Genomic DNA, 20,439 nt, shown 5'->3' on the forward strand with positions numbered 1-20,439 from the left:
TTTGAAATGTCATTCTGGAAATGGAAACGATGAAACTGTGGTAGTCATTTACTTTTTAGTGTGGACAAGTTGTAGATGACTTCTTGTGAGCAAATGTTAATGGGTGATGTGAGGCAGTGGATGTCTGGGGGTGTACTGGGGGAGGGGACAGACTAGACAGGGGTGGGGTGGGGATGTAGTGGGTGGCGGGGAGACCCGAATGGTTGGGTTGTCTCCTGCTTGTCAGTGGCATTCTCCAAGGACCCTCCCATGATGCTTCTTAAACGTCATTATTGTCTTGGTGTCCTAGAACACTCTATGCCATGTGCCTGCCCTGGTACAGTGCCCACTTCCTCTGGGAATGCTGCCTGGAGGACCCGAGTCCCCAGCCTGCAATGCTGCTCTCCTTTAACTCCTTCGGAGAAACTCATTATGCAGTTAGTGCTTGTGTCCCTTGCCCTTCCTGACACGTTGTCTTTAGCATTTTGCTTCATATTTTCAGTGCTGTCTTGCATTGTCGTTGTTATTATTTTTAATGCTCAGCCTAAGTGTGCCTCTAAGGAGATCTTTGCAGTAGGATCGGCGTCTTCTCCCGCTGGTTTGTCAACAGCAGCGTCTGCGATTCTAACCCTGAAGCCCCGAACAACAAATGCACCCCAAAGATAGTTCTGTTGCTTTGGCAGGGAAGATGGAGGTAGGAATTCGTACCACCAACCCCTGCATTCTCAGGATTTTTTCTATGTTAAGAAGGTATCTAAATCAAGTGTTTAAGGAGGTATTTTTCTACATTTTTTGGTTGTTTGTAAAGGTTTTAATTACTCTGTTTTTTTTCTTCTTTGCTTGGTAACCCAATCTCATTAACTTTACAGAGATAATAATTTCAGGTCTAAGATAGAGAAAACCTGGAATCCTTGTTTGTAGTGATACGGCTGTTTAAAAATGAGCAAATGTGTCTCGCTAGAATATTCCTCCCCTCTATTTTCAGCAGAATTATTAAGTGTGCGAATGAACCCAGATTGCTAATCGTAATGGAACCATGTTTCTCTTTTCCCTCCTAGCTTTTGCCGTGGTGTCTGAGGAGATGAAAGAAAAGGCCACGCCTTCCCAGGTACAGTCTGACCACTCTCCTGACATTCTTTTAGATTTAATGAGAAGTGTAAAGATTTTGTCCTTAACAGTTTTATTATTTTTTGCTCATGCATATATGGGGAATACACCCAAACACACACACACACACACACACACACACACACACACACACACACGCTGAGCCTGAGGAACAACAGACAAAGCTTTTTTATTTTTTGCTCTTGTATGGAGTGAGCTATTGTTCAATATCTGTTTCTGTATGGGTATGCTTGTGTGGGGTACTTGTGTAAGTGTTGTGAGTGTGAAGGCAAAGGGGAGCTTTGTCTGTTGTTCCTCAGGCTCAGCCTGTGTGTGTGTGTGTGTGTGTGTGTGTGTGTGTGTTTGGGTGTATTCCCCATATATGCGTGAGGAAGCCAGCAGAGGACATCAGGTGTCCTGCTCTATCACCCCCCACCTTATTCCTTGGAGGCAGGGTCTCTCTCTGAACCTGGGGCCTGGTGGGCAGCCAGCAAGCCCCAGCCGTCCTTCTGTTTCTGCCCCTTGGCAGCTCTAAGGTTATAGGCGCACATCCCCACACCTGGATTTGTAGATAGCTTCTGGAGATTTGAACTCAGGTCCTCACGCTTGGGTGACTAGTGCTTTACCAACGGAGCCATCTCTCTGGCTATCAATATGGATTTTGATGCCCTAACAACCTGTGAATAAATTTGATTGTTTTTGTTGTGTGGGGGCGCATGTGTGTTGTATGCATGCTCACATGTATGTGTGTACGTGTGTGCGTGTGTTCCTCCATCACTCTCCACCGTTTGTACCGAGGCAGGGTCTCTCACTGGTCCCAGGGCTCACTGTTTCAGCTAGTCTGGCTAGTCAGCTTGCCCTGGGGATGGTTTATCCTTTCCTCTCCATGCTGCACCCCCAGCTTTTCTGGTCTCTGGCCATCTGTGCTCTGTAAGCACCATGCTTGTGCTTTTACCCACTGAGTAGTGTCCTCAGCCCCAGATTTGTTCTGAAAAGTATGATTTAATAGTTCCAACCATTTTAGGAAAAAGGGTTTTTTGATAGAGAAGCCCTACCTGGGTAGCTTTGTTTTGCCCCAGTCTTGGACTATCCTCCCCTTGGCTTCATCTTCCAGTCTGTGAAAGGATTCTTGGGGAGAGGGCAAAACCTGATCACTGTTGCCTTGAAGATGGAGCCGTGTGGGGAAGAATCCTGAGGACAGGATGAAGGGCTCCATAGGTGTCCAGGCTGCTGGGTTCCTTGGAAACTCAGAACCCGAAACCGGGCCCGGAGGCTGGGCAGAGTGGGTCGTACTTTTCCAAAATCTCTGAGCCACCTCCGTTTTTGATCACTGATGATGTTGGAGAATTTTATATATAAATTATCTGTCTATCTATCTATCTATCTATCTATCTATCTATCTATCTATCTCCACTTGAGCTTTGCCTGGGCTTAGTTTAACAGGTGAGCAAGAACAGTATTTAAAAACTGCGACTCATTTTGTCATGGTAATTAGGGCTCCATTGAGCCGACATTTTACTCTACAATTGGTGTAAAGTCTTTTGAATAAAATATTTCTTTGATCAACAGAGCATTATCTAACTGTGCCCTGGGATCCCTCCAAAGGGGAAATGATGCTAATCATTTCTTATCACGTTAGGACTCTTTAGGCCTAATAAAAGCAGTTGAACACATTTTATTTAATTTGATCTTCTCAGTGGCGCTGGTATTGCTAAGCAAAAAAAAAAAAAAAAAAAAAAAAAAAAAAAAAAAAAAGATATTCCCAGTTAAACAGAGGAAATTCAGCCTGAAAGAAATTATGTGATTTTACCAAGGACATAGGATTATTAGAAGTCCAAGTTAAATGTTCTAAAGTCTGTATTTTCAGCCTGTACTCCATTTTAATTATAATGTGTGTGTTGGGCAGGATTGAGGCCTGCTCCTAAAGAGTTTAATGTGCTGCGCAACGGTTATTAGCAGAGAATTAGAATTTTTTTTAGTGAATTTAGAAATTATGCATACTTAAAAATGTTAAGATGATTTTTAAATTTTATTTTTATGTGTATGAATGTTTTGCCTATATGTATGTATTTTCACCACATGTGTGCAGGTGCCCGTAGAGGCCAGAGGAGGGTGTCCGATACCCTGGAATTACAGATGATTGGGAGCTGCCGTGTGGGTGCTGGGAACTAAAGTCAGGTCCTCTGCAAGAGCAGCCGGGCTCTTCACTGCTGAGCCTCTCCTATGTGAAAAATTTGCAAACTAAGCATTGCAAATTTGAATTGTCACTGTTCAAACCTCTGTGGCATAAGACAATGAAGCCCAGGTAGAAAGGCTGACTTGGTCTTGTCGGCATGTCTGAGTTGGGATAGATGCGCTAATAACAGGTCTCTTTCTTGTCTGGTGGTCGGTGTGCAACCTTCACAGCAAGCATGTTTTTGATTACTAAGAATAGTGGCAGAAACCTGTAGCATCAGAGATCATAAACAAGCCCTGCGCCTTCCTCCTCGGAAAAGCGGAAGGCAGGGTTTTCAGTGTTCTGTCGTTCCTTCATTTAGCCCAGTTTTCTTTCTCAAAGGGGAAATTACTCAGGACTGTGTTGGTTCCTTGGGTATTTTATTTTTAACAGTTTACCAGTTGGGTTGTTTGAGAAAGCTAATCATTTCCCTAGCTTTGTGTCAGCCAGTCTGAGCTACAGGGCTTAATACCAAATAAGAGGATCCGTGATCCGGGTCGGTCTTTGATGTCACGAAGATGCGTGGTTGCAAGTGCAGCAGGTGTCCAGGGCTGTTGAAATGACGCTGACTGGAGGCCCTGGGTCTGGCTGGTTTTCATCTTTCCCTGTGTGGGAGGTGATTCCAGTTATGCATAAATGTGTGTTGTATTGATTGTTTTTCTGAAGACCTGCAGGCTGGTGCTGCGGGGAAGAAAGGACTAAGAAGACCCAGACCTTCATTCCGGGTTCATGGCCAAGGATTATTGAACCCTGGGAAGTTCCTTTTTGTGTCCTGAGAGGAATGGTTGTCTCGTTTGGAAGAGGGGAACATTGGCTGTAATCATCTCTGATGTTTCTTCATCTAAATGTTCTGTTTTCCCACGAACCACACAGCAGCTGGTTTGGTGGCTTAAGGAGAAGGATCAGGTACCTCAGGTACCTTAGGCAGGGGACAGGGAGCAGCCCTGGTGGGACCCATTGGTGGCCTTGTGCCCAGCACAGCTGCACTGTGGGCGGGTTCCCTGATCAGGTGTAGCCTCTTAATGTCTGTGCAGGCCAGCTTGGCGTGCTGACCCGGCTTGAAAGAACACCTTCAGAGGAGGAGTCGAACTTTCCAGTCTTAGAGGTTTCTTCCAAAGTTAATTGTTTCATCAGGATGTAATGGTTGTTTGTCCCAAGGTCCGACAGAGCAGTGTCCAGGGGTGGCGTAGTCTCTACTCAAGTGGCCTTTCTGCTCTTTGGGCAAGGACAGTTTCATAAGATGCAACCTATCAAGTCACAGCCCTGCCTTCAGCTCTGTCACTGCCTCTTCTCATGGACCCTTTGGCATCCTTTGAGGACCTTCCTCTTTGTGGCTTTGTCTGAGCTTTGTTGGTAAAGGCTCACAACCGTGTTAATTATTTCAGCCCGTAGGAAAATCGAAGGCTATTGGTGGTGGCTAATTGCTGTAATTATAGTGTAGAGCTGCCAGAAATGAAAAATGAGCGCTGAGGAAGAAAACGTTGTCCTCGTCTGAAGGGAAGGTCCTGGAGGTGGCAGGTTGAGCTGTTGACCCAGCGAATTGTCAGAGAAGCCGTGAGTCTCCAGTGAGTTACCCAGACTCTGAATCAAGTTATCTCTGTGCCTGTGTCTGGATCTGTGTGGTGGGGCTCACCAGCCCTGAGGCGCCCTTTTGTGCCCAAGAGTTCTAGTGACTGCATGTTACTGTAACAAAATGCCTGAGACTGGGTGGGTGCTTTATAAATAACTGGCATTTATTTCCTATAGTTCTAGAGTCTGGGAGTTCAAGGTATAGGAGTGGAGGCCTTTTGTGCGGGATCATTCCGGAGCAGAAAGCAGAAAGGCATGGCGGATGTGCCAGACAGAAAGAGAGGGCTGGACTTGAATTTATAACAGATCCATGCTTGATAGTGAACTCACTGCCCCAATAGCACGGTGCATCTGTTACCTCGTGAGGGTTGCACCTCAACATTGTGGAGTTGGGGATGATATTTCCTCCCTCCCCTCCCCTCCCCTCCCCTCCCCTTCCCTTCCCTTCCCTTCCTCCCTTCCTCTCTCTTTCTTTCTTTCCTTCTTTCATTCATGTGTATGAATGTTGTCTGTATGTATGTGTGGTGTGTGGTGGCAGTGCCCATGATGTCCAGAAGAGGACATCAAGTCCCTTGAAACTGGACTGAGCAGATGGTTGTGAGCTGCCATGTGGGTACTGGAAACTGAACCTGGGTCCTCTGCAAGAATATTAAATTCTCTTAATAAGTGAATCACCTCTCTAGACTCAGGGATAGCCTTTTCTTTTCTTTCTTTTCTTTTTCTCCTCCCTGAGACAGGGTTTCTCTGTATAGCCCTAGCTGTCCTGGGACTCACTCCATAGACTAGGCTATCTTTGAATTCAGAGATCTGTCTGCCTCTGCCTCCCTAGTGCTGGGTCTGAAGTTTGTGTGCCATCATGCCTGGCTTGGGATGTCATTTTCAACACATTTTGAGAGACATGTTCAAGCTGTAGCAGTTGCCATCTGTCCTCCAAGGCTCTTTGGGGACCTTAGGGGTGCTTCTCAGACAAGAAAGACATGTTAATGGTCTTTTAAAGATGACATTTTAATTCATTGTGCATTGGTATTTTGCCTGGAAGTATGTCTGTGTGAGCTGGCATTACAGACAGCTGTGAGCTGCCATGTGGATGCTGGGAATTGAACCTGGGTCTTCTGGAAGAAGAACCAGTGTGCCTAACCATTGAGCCATATCTCCAACCCCATGCATTAACATTCTTTATGACATTGTGTCATACTTCTCTATGTGATGACAAAACACCATGATCAAGGCAGCTTATGAAGGAAAGCATTTTATTTGGGGCTCATGGTTCCAGAGTCTGTGACCATCGTGGTGGCGAGCATAGCAGCAGTTAGGCTGGCGTCGTGGTGGAGCAGTAGCTATGAGTTCACATCTGTTCCACAAGCACAAGTCAGAGAGACATAGGAAGGATTTTTGAAACCTGCAAGGCCATCCACAGTGACACACCTCTTCCAACAAGGCCACCTCTCGTGATCTTCCCAGCAGTTCCACCAACTGGGGGCCAAGCTTTCAAATATGTGAGCCTATGATGACCATTCTCATTCCAGCCTCCATACATGATGTCTGAGCTTCACAGATAAAGATGATAGCTGGGGGGCTGGAGAGATGGCTCAGGGGCTAAGAGCACTGGCTGCTCTTCCAGAAGACCTGGGTTCAATTCTCAGCACCCATTAAAAAAAAAGATAATAGCTGGGAGCCCTTTCCATCCTGAGGCAAGTCCTTCCAGCATCTGGACTACGTTTGATATTCATAAAGCATTTTAGAGTTGACAGGTCTTTAGAATCAACTTTTCACAAAATGTAGTTTTATACAGGAGGAATAAGTTTTTTAATCCAAATAAATGACTTGCCTAAAATCACATGCAAAGGACACAACTCATGCTGGAGAGATGGCTCAGGGGCTAAGAGCACTGGCTGCTCTTGCAGAAAATCTGGCTTTGATTCTCAGCACTTGCATGGTAGGCCATGAACATCTGTAATTCAATTCTAGGGGATCTCATGCCCTCTGCTGGGCACAGTGGGTACTGCACACACACGGTGCACATACCTACGTGCAAGCACTCACACACATAAAATAAAGAGAAAGCAATCAAAGGCACAACCTTGTTGCAGATTCTAGAACAATGCAGGCGCTCATGGTTCCTGCTTTGCCCCCTTTCGACCTAGCCTCCTTACTATAGGGAAGCATTTAGCTCCATCCTCAAGTCTTGTCACCACGTGTTAATCCATATTATTCATCTTTATTCACTGTGTTGCTAGTTCAGTTGAATGATGGAATTCATCTTTGCCTCTTTCATTTTAAACACAGGATTCGGAGCAGAGTAGTCTATCAAGGAAGCGTGACATAGGTAAGTGATGAACTTTTGTTCCTTTTACATCCGTGTGGTATGGCGAGTGTGCATATGTATATTTGCATGTGTATGGGTGCACGTGTGTATGCAGATGGATGTGTGTGTGCAAGTGATGGAGGCCGTCTTGTGTCTTTCTCATTTGCTCTCCATTTTATGCACTGGAAGAGGGTTTCTCCCTGAACTGGTAGCTCAACCGATTTGGTAAGCCTAGTTGTCTATCTTGCCCCAGGCTTTTCTGTCTCTGCCTAATGAGTCTCGTTTTTAAGTGGGTTCTGGGGATCCAGACTCAAGCCCTGTACTTGCTCAGCCCGCCCTTAATCCTCTGAATCATCTCTAAGAAAGATTTTTTTTTTTGATTAGCCAGAGGCCATACTTTATTAGCTCCTGATAGTTCTCCTTCTCCTGAACAGTTTTGGTTCCATGTCGTCATCCAGCCGGGCCAGCAGCCACAAGACCCACTTTGCCCCCAGCACTTTGCCCCACTCTCTTTGGATAGTGGAGGGTTTGCCAATGTGCTGGCGGTTCACACCTCTGAGGGCTGCGCCACAGGATTCATGGCTACATCCCATACTTGTGGCCAGAAGTTCCTCTTGGCCTTGTATTTGTGGTAGGCACGGCCAGCCTTTAAGAGAGGTTTGTCAGTCCTGTGCACTCTTTGCTGCCGAAAACTAGATTAATCTGGTTCTTCTCTGGAGTGGGTTGGAACCAAGGAGCACTTCAGTAATCTGCCAGTCAGTATTCTCCCCTCAGCTCTACCACCCAGACCCAGATAACTCCACCAAACGGATCCTGTCCCCAGGACAGTTCCTATAGTCCCCTCTGTGGAAAGGCCACGATGCCTCAGGTTTTATTTGACTCCTGGTACCATTTACACTTTGAAGGCAGTTAGTCCATAGTCTAAGCATCTTAGCCTGGGCACTATATGTCTTTTTACAGAATGTTTCTTCTATGGGGAAGCTACAGAGATAGGGTCGACTGTGGGCTCTAGGGTAACCCCACTTCTTCCTCAACTACTGTATACAGGGGTATACCGTGATCTAGTGTTGAAAGCTGCAGCCCTTCCAAAAAAATTCAGCAGATCCTCTGTGAGCAGCCCCACTGCCTGCCCTGTTCCCACATCCCCCCATGGTCGCCTCTGACTCTTGATCCAGTTCGGTGTTCCCAGGTCCTGGCACTGGACTGGGCTCTGATGCATCCACACCGCCTCTGAGCAGGTTACTGACAATGTCTGCAGATGGAGTGTGTAGCCTACATGATTGTAGTGCACAGAAAAGGAAGGGCCAGTATGATCCCAGCTATGTGAAGAAGCAAGGGGCGAACATGGCTAACACGATGAAGATGCCTGAGAAGGGAGGAGTTTTCTTTTGTTTTCCTCCAGTAGTCTCTTCCCTGCGTTGAGGATCTGTTGTCTTAGTGAGAAGATCAATGGGAGCTTTGCTGCGCTGGCAGAGGCAGCAGGTCTTGCTTGCTATGGTGAGCAGAGGATTAGCCTTTTGACAGGTGGATTTCTGCAATAAAGAGTTCATTAGGAAATAATCTGGATTTAGGAGGTGCTATAAGGGTTAACGCAAAGAACGCCTGTGTATCCACAGCCCAGGTTAAGAAGTAAAACATTACTGAGAGTCCATATCACGAGTTATGTTTATTGCTCATGGAAGCTTTGACACTTTTAAGGGACATATGCATAGTGTGTATACTGTGTTGGGGACCAGCCTTGACAAAATATCACTTGCCAGGGTAGGGGTATGGGGATCAGAAAAATCAGTAAAGAATATGAAAATGCGAGTAAAAATAATAAGACAGAAACATAGGATAGTATTGGGAGGGCATTCCAGTGAATACCGAAGTTGCCTGTGTTTAATTTTCCTTACACTTTTATACTCCTGTACCAAATGGGGAAGAGGGCAACAAAAGACTTCTTTAACATGATACAAAGGACAGCTCGAACAGTTAATTACTTCAACACTTTGAGACATCAAGTCATTAGCATTATGTTGTTTAGGCAGTGAAGCCACACTAGACACTGAAGGCAGCCAGGTTAAACTTCCTGTTAACAAAAGAAGGAGCAGAAGTACACATATCCTGACCATCTGTCAGGGTGGAGTGGATCTACCTGTGTGTGCCATCTTAATGTCAGAAGAACCAAGTGACCACATCCTGGGTCAGGATGTGTAGCCCTGGTTGTTGTTAACAATGTTGAACAAGCCCAAACTCTTTGATCTTCAGACAAGGTGGACATAGGCTCATATTTTTGGGCCTCCACAATACTGGGTAGTTTTTATTGTAAACTTTGCACAAACTAGAGATGTCTAGAGAGAATAAACATCAGTCGAAGAATTGCCTTCATCAGCTGGGCTCATGGGCACATCTGCGGGGCTTTTTCTTGACTACTAACTAATGGAGAAATGCCTTGCCCACTGTGGGCAGTGCCATACTTAGGCAAGTGGACCTGGACTGTATAAGAAACCAGCTTGAGCAAGCCAGGGAGAGCAAGCCACTAAGCAGCATCCCTTCGTGGTCTCTCCATCAGTTCCTGCTTCAGGCTCCTGCCTTGAGTTCCTGCCTTGGCTTCTCTGGATGCTGGTCTGTAACCTGTCAACCAAATCAACCCTTTTCTCTGTAGGCTGTCTTTAGTCATGGTGTTTATTACAGTAACGGAATAAATCAGAGCAATATTATCTACTCGATGGATATTTCTGCTTATGTTTTGTAAATTACTGATTTATACAGTTTTTTCCTTCTCTTTTTGTGTCTTGTCAGTATTACAGCATTCTACCTATGAGATTTATCTAGAGTATCTTGATTTAGACATGTTGTCTTAGCTACTGTTTTAATTAATTAGTCGTAGTTAATTTAAACCATGCTAATCAATTTTTATTGCTGTATAGTATTCTGATTTATTTATATTGCTGGTGAATAGTCTGGTTGCTTCCATTTTTTTTTCTTTCCATGTGCTTTCTTAAGGGCGGCTAAAAGGGTGGGATTCTGGGTCACTAAGAAAAATACATCTTTACAGGAAGTGATGGCATACTCTTTTAATCCCAGCACTTGGGAGGCAGAGGCAGGTGGAGCTCTGAGTTTAAGGCCAGCCTGGGCTACAAGAGTTAGTTCCAGGATAGGCACCACAGCTACAGAGGAACTTTGTCTTGAAAAACAACAACAAAAACAAAAAGAGAAGAAGAAGACATCTTCAATTTAGTTAAAATTTGAAAGCATATCAATCCCCTAAGCTTATTTATTCCATTCCCTGTTTTAGTATTTTTAAAGTATTTATTTTATGTTAATGAATGTTTTGCCTGCCTGTATATTTGTTTACTATGTATGTTCTGGGGCCAAATCCCTCACAACTAGAGTTACAGATATTTTTGAGCTTCTGTGTGGGTGCTGAGAACTAAACCCTAGCTGTGCAAGAGTAATAAGTGCCCTTAACCGCTGAGCCATCTCTAGCCTCTATTTCATGTTTAACAAAAGCCACCTTTACAACTTGGCTTTGCTATGTTGGTTTCTATCAGTGATTCTCAACCTGTGGGTCGCGACCCCTCAGGGGCAAATGACCCTTTCACAGGGATCTCATAGCAGATACCCTTCATATTAGATAATTACATTGCAATTCATAACAGCAGCAAATTACAATTATAAAGTGGCAAAGAGGTAATTTTATGGTTGAGACTCAGCACAGCATGGACTAAGGGTTGCGGCGTCAGGGAGGTTGAGAAGCACTGGTTTATATCAATGCTTCAGGGGGAGCCGCTCACAGGTAGTGTTTGCCTGAGATGGGAGACGCCCCTTAAGCCCTACCCCGTGCTCAGTGTATGGAGCCAGGAAGCCAGCTTAAAATAGAGTATATCTGTGGACTGTTCCCGTTCATACCGACCGGGAAATGAGGTTGGCCGTATTCAGTAGGTTGCCCAGAATTTCCTTTTAAAATTTTTTATTGAGTTTTATTTAGCCAAAGAGCATTTCTGGTTATTTTTAGGCCCTAGATGGCTCACTGTGGAACTATCAGTTGCGTGACTATTTAGACAAAAAAAATGAATGGAACTCCAGAACCAAATGGAACAATAAAACATAATAGAATACAATTAAAGTCCAATTAGCATCCTTGAGCTGAAATGTCGAAGATGGAGGCTTCTGGTGGGAGGAAGGCCCTCATGTCGATTTGCCATAAACCAGGCTGAAGGCCACAAGCGACATCTCGCCGTACCCTGGCACTGTTGTCTCGACTCTGTTTATTTCATTGTAAGTTCAGAATCTGAGGCGGTCTTATCCGCCTCCGTGACACGTGACCTGAGCAGCCCCATTGGTTTTGGGGGTTTTCCCGAGATAGTTGGAGGCTTGCTCCCTGCTCACTGTTGTAAAGCTGAGCATACTGAGGCAAGTCCTGCCGTCAGCGTGGCGTATGCCGTCAGCATGGCATGTGCTGTCAGCGTGCCGTGCGTGCACCGTACTCAGCGTGCCGTGTGCCATGCGCTGTGCACTCTTGTGCGCTGCTTGCTACCAGCCCGATTCTGTGGGATGGTCATGGCTGGTTTCCTGGAGACAACACCCAGTCTTGGCTAGGTGCCTTGCGAATGAGGGTAGGGATTATTGCCTTGATTATTTGAAAATCCTTGTGACCTCACGGGATGTAGACCGCCACTTTTAAGTATCATGGTAAAAGGCCGCCTGGAACATTCTTGCATATTGCGATATTAGTTTGCCAAGGTTGCTGTAGTTTAAATATGACATGTTCTCGCAAAAGCTGTATGTTGAAGGCTTGGTCGCCAGCCCACAGCACCACCTGGAATTGTGACGCACTGAAGAGGGGAGAAGCTAGGTGACTGGGGCAAGGTCCTTGAAGGGGACATTGGGATCCTGGCTTCTTCCTGGCTTTCTGTTTCCTGGGCTTCAGTGAGGTAAATAGGCCCAGTGTTTGTTGTTTTGTGCCCCTGTGACCACAGTCCCTGGCAGAAATGGCTTATAGGAGGGGAGGTTTATCTGGGCTCCCGATTTCAGAGCGTTTCAGTCAGTGGGGAAGTCCGTAGTACTGGGACTGTGCAGGTCACAGCCAATCTGGAAGCAGAGTGTGAGCCAGGAACCAGGGATGGGGCTAACTGCCAAAGGCTCTCCCTAGTGACCTACTTCTGCAGGAGGCTCCACATGGTCATGAAGGTTCCACAGCCTCTCACAGTAGCAGTGGCTGGTGGGCCCAAGCTTTCAGAATGAGCCTGGGAGGGACATTCCAAATTTGAATCCCAACGGGCACCACACACCCCACATTCCCTTCCACGACACACCGTGTTGCGGTCTCAAAATCAAGGCCAAGTGAGCATGTGTGGGGACCACCAAAACTTGAGCCAAAGGAAACTTCTGCTTTCTATAAATTTGCCTGTGTCCGTCTTTTGTTATCTCAGAATTTTGGAGGCTAAAATCCGCAGTGAAGCTGTCTGCGTGGTTGGCTCCCGAGGGCTGTGGTCCTTTCTTGGCTTACAGATAACCATGCCTGTGTTTTCACACCATCTTTCCCCTGCGGTGTGAGTGTCCCTTCCCCCTCCTCTCTAAGGACAGAGTCATACCTAGGGTAAGGAGCCTCAGTTTGGCCTGATGACTCTTGAACACTCAACACCAAATGGGATCGTCTTGTGAAGTCTAGAACTCAGAACGTGCTTTTTGGAGGGGGACACAGTTCACGCCATAGCACAGTGTAGGGTTATGTTGGGACCATTGGAAGGTCCCTGGGTGGTGTGGCAGGTTTGTTTTGCAGATCCAGAGTTGTCATTTGTTCCCCAAGGCTCCATCTAGTGCAGTGAGCTTGTTTGTTTGACACTTCTAAGAAGGAAGTTTTGGACGTTGCTTTAAAAGCGGAGAAGATTTTGGTTCTAGAGTTATATAAATGAAATATTTCCAGGACTGGGGGAATGACTCACTGGCTGTCCTTGCAGAAGACCTAGGTTCAGTTCCCAGCACCCACAGGGCAGCTCACGGCTGCTGTAACTCTAGGTTCAGGGTATCTGACACCCCCTTCTGGCCTCTATGGGTACTGTATGCATGTGGTGCACATACACACATGCAGGCAAAACACCTCTACACGTAAAAATTTAAAAAGTGTACAATTTTCTTGTCTGAATTGATTACTTGTATGCTTGCTTTAAAACTGCACTCTTACACTTACGTTCAAGTTCATTTTAATCAAGGTTGAAAAAAATAATTTGGGAACTTTTTGTTTGTTTTAGACTTAAAAGAAATTGTGTTTGTCATCCAGAGTCAAAGTAATTCTTTTCACGCCAAGAGAGCAGAAGAGCTGAAAAGGAGCATCTTAAAGCAGGCTGCAAATCTGACACAGGTATGCAGAGAAGATCCGGGGTATGTAGGGGTCATTATGTATGCATTGAGATAGTTATGTTTTCCTGAATCTGTAGAAAATCAATTTTATTTAGATGAGAACAACCCTTTGGACTCATTATTCTAATTTCATGTTGAATATTGCTGAAAATGTTCTCTCATGGTATGTGTATACTTAATTACAAGAGTTCTGTAATTCTATAGGACTACCATGACTTTGTCATGGAAGAAATAGCATTTTTTTTTTAAAGAAATAGAGATAATTAACATGCAAACTTTTGGCAATAAGTTCTAAGGCAATTTTCATGTTGAAATAACATTTTCATTAATCTTACTGTAGCACTGCCTCTATGAGTCTCTTCCTCTGTGGTTTTTTAATTGGATGCTATTAATTGAACCTTTGATCTGATTTATAGTGTAATACCCCAGGATTATGGAGAGAAAAATATACACACGCAGCTCTATTTTAATGACATTTAAAAGAAGTGTGAACTGAATCTCAGGTTCTTCTGAATAATGTAGGTGTTTTGAACAAACTCTACCTTCTTGTAGGTCATTTCCTTTGTTTGATGAGGACACAGTTCAAGCCTCCTAGTGGGTATCTGAAGGCACAGACGGACCCAGATTATTCTATTTTCCATGTTTTACACACACACACACACACACACACACACACACACACACACACACACCCCTTTATTACCTAAGGTAAAATTAATGTATAAACTAAGCACAATAAGAGATTAGCAGTACCTAAAAGCAGAGTAATTAGAACAGTATGTTCTCAGTCCATTGCCGAAGATGCTTTGAGCGAGGACCAGGGGGCACTTGAATGACAGTAGTCAGCTCTGTATCACGTGACTGACTGTTACCAGGGGGTGAGCATAAACTGTGAGGATGTGCTGGATGCCTGATGGGTGTCTGGCAGGGTATTGAGACAGCACAGTATTTTACTGTATGTATCAGAATATCACACAGTTTTAAGGCTGACAGTTATGTATGGTATTTTTCAACCATAGTTGACCCTGGGGAGCCGAGACTGAAGATAAGTAAGTCTGCTGTCCTGTCTCTGGACGCTTTCTTCTTTCTCTCTCTCCTCTTCTTTCCCTTGTCCCTTTCCCACTTCCTTCTCTTCCTCTCCTTCTTCCTTCCCTTCTACCTCTATCTCCCACCTCATCCCCTTCTTCTCCCTTCTCCATTTCCCTCTCTTCCTTCTTCTCTTCCTCCTTCTATCTTTTCTCCTTCTTCTTGCTTTGAGACAGGGTCTCACTATGTAGCCATGGCTGACTTGGAACTTGTTATGTAGATTAGGCTGGTCTTGAACTCACAGAAATCTGCACGCCTCTGCCTCCCGACTCTGGGATTAAAAACAGGTACCAACATGTCTGGCAGACATTTTCTTCTTTAAGAAGCCCAGAAACACACATGCATGCACGCACGTACACACCCCTCCAAGTCCTCTGTCTGCATGGTTGCCTTGGCCCTCAAGACTGCCCATCTGTGCTCTCTCTTGCTTCTTATCATGCTCTGCTCCACTCTGCTGCACTGGAGAAGCTGCTGAGATGCAGTGTAGGGTACCACAGGGAGAAGGGGACACTAGTGGCCTGAATGAACTCCCCCAGTGAGACCTTGTGTAGTTAGTGATGACTTCAGACACACCGAGACTGGATCGCTTACTCTTGTGGGAACCACGGGCACACCTTACCTTCCCCGTCATAGAAGCAGTTTTATGTGTTTATGTGATCATTCTCTGTTTAAACGGTGCTATGGTTCTTGTCAATCATGTGGCTGTCAAACATTACTCTGTGCCAGCCAAGCCTAGGTGGTTGAATTCACTCTGTATTTTCTCTTCTGTACGTTCACCCCACCCTTTTGTTCTTTCTCTTCATGTCCTGATGTGTGTGTGTGTGTGTGTGTGTGTGTACATGGATGCATGTGTGTATGTGCACACATGTGCATCTGGCAGTCTCCTTGACACTTTGTAGCAGGGCAGTGCTCCTCGGACTGGGCTCATAGTGGTGATGAGACCTCTTTGAGTATTTGTTGATGGGAAGCAATAGAAATTGTAAAAGTGCCTCCTTTATACCATATATATATATATGTATATACACGTATATATATGCACGTATATATGTATATATACGTATATACGTGCATATAGATACGTATATATACACACACACACACATACATATATGGAACTGCTGTTTGGGAGTGGCTGTGCCTGTTTCCTTTGGGGTCTTGGTTACTGGATACTTAACATTGATTCTAGGCTCTGGGAGAGGGTGGCTTGAGGTTCCCACCAAAGCGAGACCCAGTAGTTGTGATTAGAAATAGAGAATGTGTGCCCCTTTATGTCTCCAGTAGTTTCGTTTTGTTTCTGGGAGTTGAGCATTAGCTTCCTGCACATGGGACACATACCTGCTCTACTGCTGAGCTTCACTCCCAGCTCCTCCAAAGAGAGGGAGTGGATCCAACAAAATAGTGGTGACCTTCAATAGTTCCTGTGTGTGTCCGAGTGAGTGTGTATGTATATATGTATGTATATATGTTTGTGTGTACATATGTGTGCATATATGTTTGTGTTTATATGTGTATGTATATATAGGTGTGTATATATGTGTGTATATGATTGTGTATATATGTGTTTGTATATATAGGTGTGTGTATATATGTATATGTCTGCATATATTATGTAAATGGAGACTGTGCTTTCATTTCCTGGCCACCCAGACCTGAATAATCACACAAAACTATATTAATTACAACTGTTTGGTCAACGGCTCAAGTGTATTCCTAGCTAGCTCTTATATCTTAAATTAACGCATTTCTGTTATTTTAAATTTTACCACGAGGCTCATGGTTTGTTGCCTCACATCTTGCTTCTTGGGCAGTTGGTCTGACTCTGCCTTCTTTCTCCCTGCATTCAATTTAGTTTTCCTGCCTAGTTAGATTTTGCCCTGCCATAAGCCAAAGCAGCGTCTATTTATTTATTTATTTATTTATTTATTACCATTGGGTAATAAAACATGTTCATACCATATAGAGGGGAATCCCACATCATATATGTATATGTATGCATATGTGTAGGTGTGTGTATATGTGTGTGTATGTGTGTGCATGCATATACATATGGGCCTGTGCATGTGTGTATGCCAGTAGACAACCTTGGTGCAATTCTTAAGCAAGCTTCCCTCCCACCCTGCTTTCTTCCCTCCTTCCCTCTCAATCTCCCTCCCTCCCTCCTTCCCTCCCTTCTTTCCTTTCTTTCTTTTTTGAGACAGGATCACTCACTGGCCTGGAACTTATCCAATAGGCCCAAGAAGGCTAAACTAACTGCCTTAGCCTCAGAATCCACTCATTCCTAGCCTTCTTCCTGGCCTTGGGGTTTTAGATGCATCTTGCCATACATGCCCAGCTTTTATTTGGGTGTTGTGGACCCGAAGTCAGGTCCTCCTGCTTGAATAACAAGCATTTTTAAACAACTCCAGCTTCAGGGGGATCTGATGCCATCTTCTGGCCCCAGAGGGTAACTGCACGGGCGTGCACATAATCCACATATGTGCACACATTGGTGGTATGGTGATCCTGTGATTATGAGCAGGTGCCACCATGCCTGGATTCTCTGTACCAGCCTGACCCACAGCGTAAGTCACTCCTTGCTGGCCCCACATCTGTGTCATGTACAAACCCATTGTATTCTTTCCAGTGTGTGCTATTGCTTGTTACCTAGTTATCTTTCTCTCCCACAAACTTTGAAAGCAGAGAACAGGTTGAATCCTGTTAACTTCTGATTACTTAGAACCAAGCGGTTCTCTGGGTTACTCTGACTTCCCCAGATTCATTCCCTTCTCTGAGTTGTGTTCTTTTTGTTGTAATAAATGTTTCTTTTCTTTTCAAAGCAATTGTAAAAGGATTCATTTACTTTATTTTAGGTGTATGAATATTTTGTCTACATGTCTGCCTGTGCACCACTTACACACAATGAAGAGGCCAGAAAAGGGTGTCAGGTCCCTGGAAACTGGAGTTACAGATGGTTGTGAGCCCCCATTTGGGTGCTGGGAACCAAACCCGGGTCTTCTGCAAGAGTAGCCAATGTACTTAATGGCCGAGCCATCTCTCCAGCCCACAAATGAACGTCCCAAGGGCACAGTTCAGTATATTTCTGTTGGCAGTATATCTCCAGAGACCCTTTATTCCATAAAACCAATACTGTGAACTCTAAACATCTCCCTGCTCCCCTCTCCTGTAGCCCCCAGTAACCTTCATTTAATTTCTAGTCTGTGAATGCGAATGGTATGGCTGTCCTAGAAGGGGTGGGGGGAGTCTTGGAGGAATAGTCCTTTAGGGGGGACAGGCTTGTTTCGCTTACTCGTGTTTTTAAGGCTCCTTTTTTTCCCAAGAAGAATGGCTGGGAGCTGGAGAGATGTCTCAGTGGTTAGAGCACTGACTGCTCTTCCAGAGGACCTGGGTCTGGTTCCCCACCCACATGGAGGCTCACAGCCACCTGAAACTCTGTTCTCAGGAGGTTCTGACACCTACTTCTGGCCTCTGTGGACACTACATTCATAGATACAAGGCAGGAAAACCACACATATACATCCGAATAAATGAAAAAACAGCTGTCAGTGTTTGCTGAGGCTAGTGCCTTCAGTCCAGTGTGATGGAGATTTTCATCTGTAGATGCTTTGTTCCTGCTGTCTGACTGGCATCCCGCCAAGGCCTCTTCATGGTACCTCTTGTCCTGGTGTCTCTCTGTCCTCTGTTCAGATACAGGGTAAGGCAGGACCCACCTCTACTTTTCTTGTGTGTATCCCCCCCCCACCCCACACCTACTGGCATGCCAAATACAATATTAGAGACCACGTTCCCATTGATGTTTGTCTCAGCTTTTAAATCTTGGAAGCAGACCCATTTATTTGAAGCGTTAGACTCTTTTAGCTCTTTGCTTCTCTTTAGTTTTAAAATTTGTATTTAATTTTTATTCTTTTCATTTACATCCTCAGTGAGTTAGGACACTGGTTGCCACTAGGTGGCGATATTGGTTTTACATTTAAAGAGGTGTAGTTAAATAATGCCCATTAAGTACCCCCGGCCCCCAGCGTTTAATTTCTGTGGTAGTAAAATAGAATCTAAAGTGATAAAGAGATCCCCCCTCCTAATTATAAGATCAATTGTTACTGTTACCCTGACATTACATCCCCGGGTAATGTAGAGAGGACAGATTTGTGATGCTCAGATTTAATTTGCCGAGGAGCACTGGAGTGTGCTGTATGTTGCCTTAGGCAGGTTCAAATGCGGATTAACAAGGCTTTTGTTAGTCAAAAGATTGCAGAATTTGCAGCTATGCTCAGTCCTGGATCCTTTCCTCTTTATGCAGCTTTTTATCTCTCATATGGGATTAAAACTTTGGTTCAATTCCATGAATGGCACTTTGGAGATTTTAAAATACTTGACAGCTAGTACCGGATCTGTAGACAGCTCTCGGGGTGGAGCCGGGTACAGTGATGAGATACTTAGCCTTGGGACTCTATGAGCACTTGAGAAAGGTCATTTTCTGAGAATTAATTGTCGAGCTCTGCCAACCAAGCAAGGAAACCACGTCTTCCAAAGCAGGAATGCTCCCTGGTCGCAATCAAACTGGAAAACAGTGTCAAGGAATTGACATACATTTGGGAACGTGTTGACAGCTCAGCCTGCCTCAGAGCTGGGATGGGAAGTGGGACATGCAAGGGCCGCAGATAAGGGGGCCATGGCGACCACAGTGTGTGCGGGACAGTGATGGATACTGTGATGGATGGGTTGGGGGCACTCTCCCAGGACCTGAGCATGAAGCAATCATTCAGCTTACAATAACCAGTCTCTCAGAATGCATTCTGAGATCATTCCTGAAAGTCCTCCCGGGAGGGGCAATCAGTGGTTAACTTTTTATCACTTGAATTTTTATCTGATAGCTAGAAATACCTGTGCCTCCCACGGCAGCAGATCCCCAGAACTGCTGTTTGTTTATTCCTCATTCCTGTCAGGTGGCAGGCACGCTGCTCTGCAGCCTGCCAAAGAATCGAGGCGCAGCAATGGAATCAGCTCTGTGATTACACTTTCCCTCCCGCTGCTCTCTTTGAGTAGGCGGGGCCGTTACCTGGACCAGCTTTGCCTCAAGGTGCTGAAACATGGTCTTATTAAAACCACAGACATTTCTTGTTATTACAGTGTGACTAAGAACTAGGCGCCTGCACTAACTCTGTGCAATTTAGTAGTGTGTTCCTACTGGTTGCTGGAGTGACGAGACTATTTTCCTTGTGTTCTAGAATATTCCTGCTTGAAGCATGGCGAGCAGTTTATAGTCGCTTTGACATTTCTAATATGTATATATATATATATATATATATATATATATATTATTATTTTTTTTTTTTGGTTTTTTGAGACAGGGTTTCTCTGTGGCTTTGGAGTCTGTCCTGGAACTAGCTCTGTAGACCAGGCTGGTCTCGAACTCAGAGATCTACCTGCCTCTGCCTCCCGAGTGCTGGGATTAAAGGCATGCGCCACCATTGCCCGGCATTCTAATATATATATTTTTTATTTTGTTTTGTTTTTTTGAGACAGGGTTTCTTTGTGGAGCCCTGGCTGTCCTGAAACTCGCTCTGTAGAGGAGACTGGCCTCGAACTCACAGAGATCCACCTGCCTCTGCCTCCTGAGTGCTGGGGTTAAAGGCATGGGCTACCACCATCCAGCTGAAGTTTATAACTTTTAGCATCTTTTTTGGTTTTTCTTTTTGGTCTAATCAATGAATTACCAGGTTTTGCCCACTGCTGATTGCAGCTGTAGGTTGCTCTGGTGTGGAGGGTTACAGAGGAGTCTTATAAAAGGGGCATTCTGATTTTTGACTTACGTTTAAGGCAGGTGGTAACTGTTTCC

At 44.9% G+C, this 20,439-nt stretch overlaps 1 protein-coding gene across 1 annotated transcript in view; it reads left to right on the plus strand.

Annotated features, from left to right (window-relative positions):
* Positions 1 to 20,439, plus strand: part of B3glct (beta 3-glucosyltransferase) — an 85,389-nt gene that overhangs the window by 15,832 nt on the left and 49,118 nt on the right. The window contains exons 2-4 of the mRNA XM_041678321.1: positions 1,038 to 1,087; positions 7,157 to 7,196; positions 13,412 to 13,521. Coding sequence (XP_041534255.1) covers positions 1,038 to 1,087; positions 7,157 to 7,196; positions 13,412 to 13,521 — 200 coding nt within the window. The remainder of the gene's footprint in view (positions 1 to 1,037; positions 1,088 to 7,156; positions 7,197 to 13,411; positions 13,522 to 20,439) is intronic.

This window comes from Microtus oregoni, unplaced genomic scaffold, assembly GCF_018167655.1.
Source record: "Microtus oregoni isolate MIOR12 unplaced genomic scaffold, Mior012 000029F_ref0000214, whole genome shotgun sequence".
NCBI lineage: Eukaryota > Metazoa > Chordata > Mammalia > Rodentia > Cricetidae > Microtus > Microtus oregoni.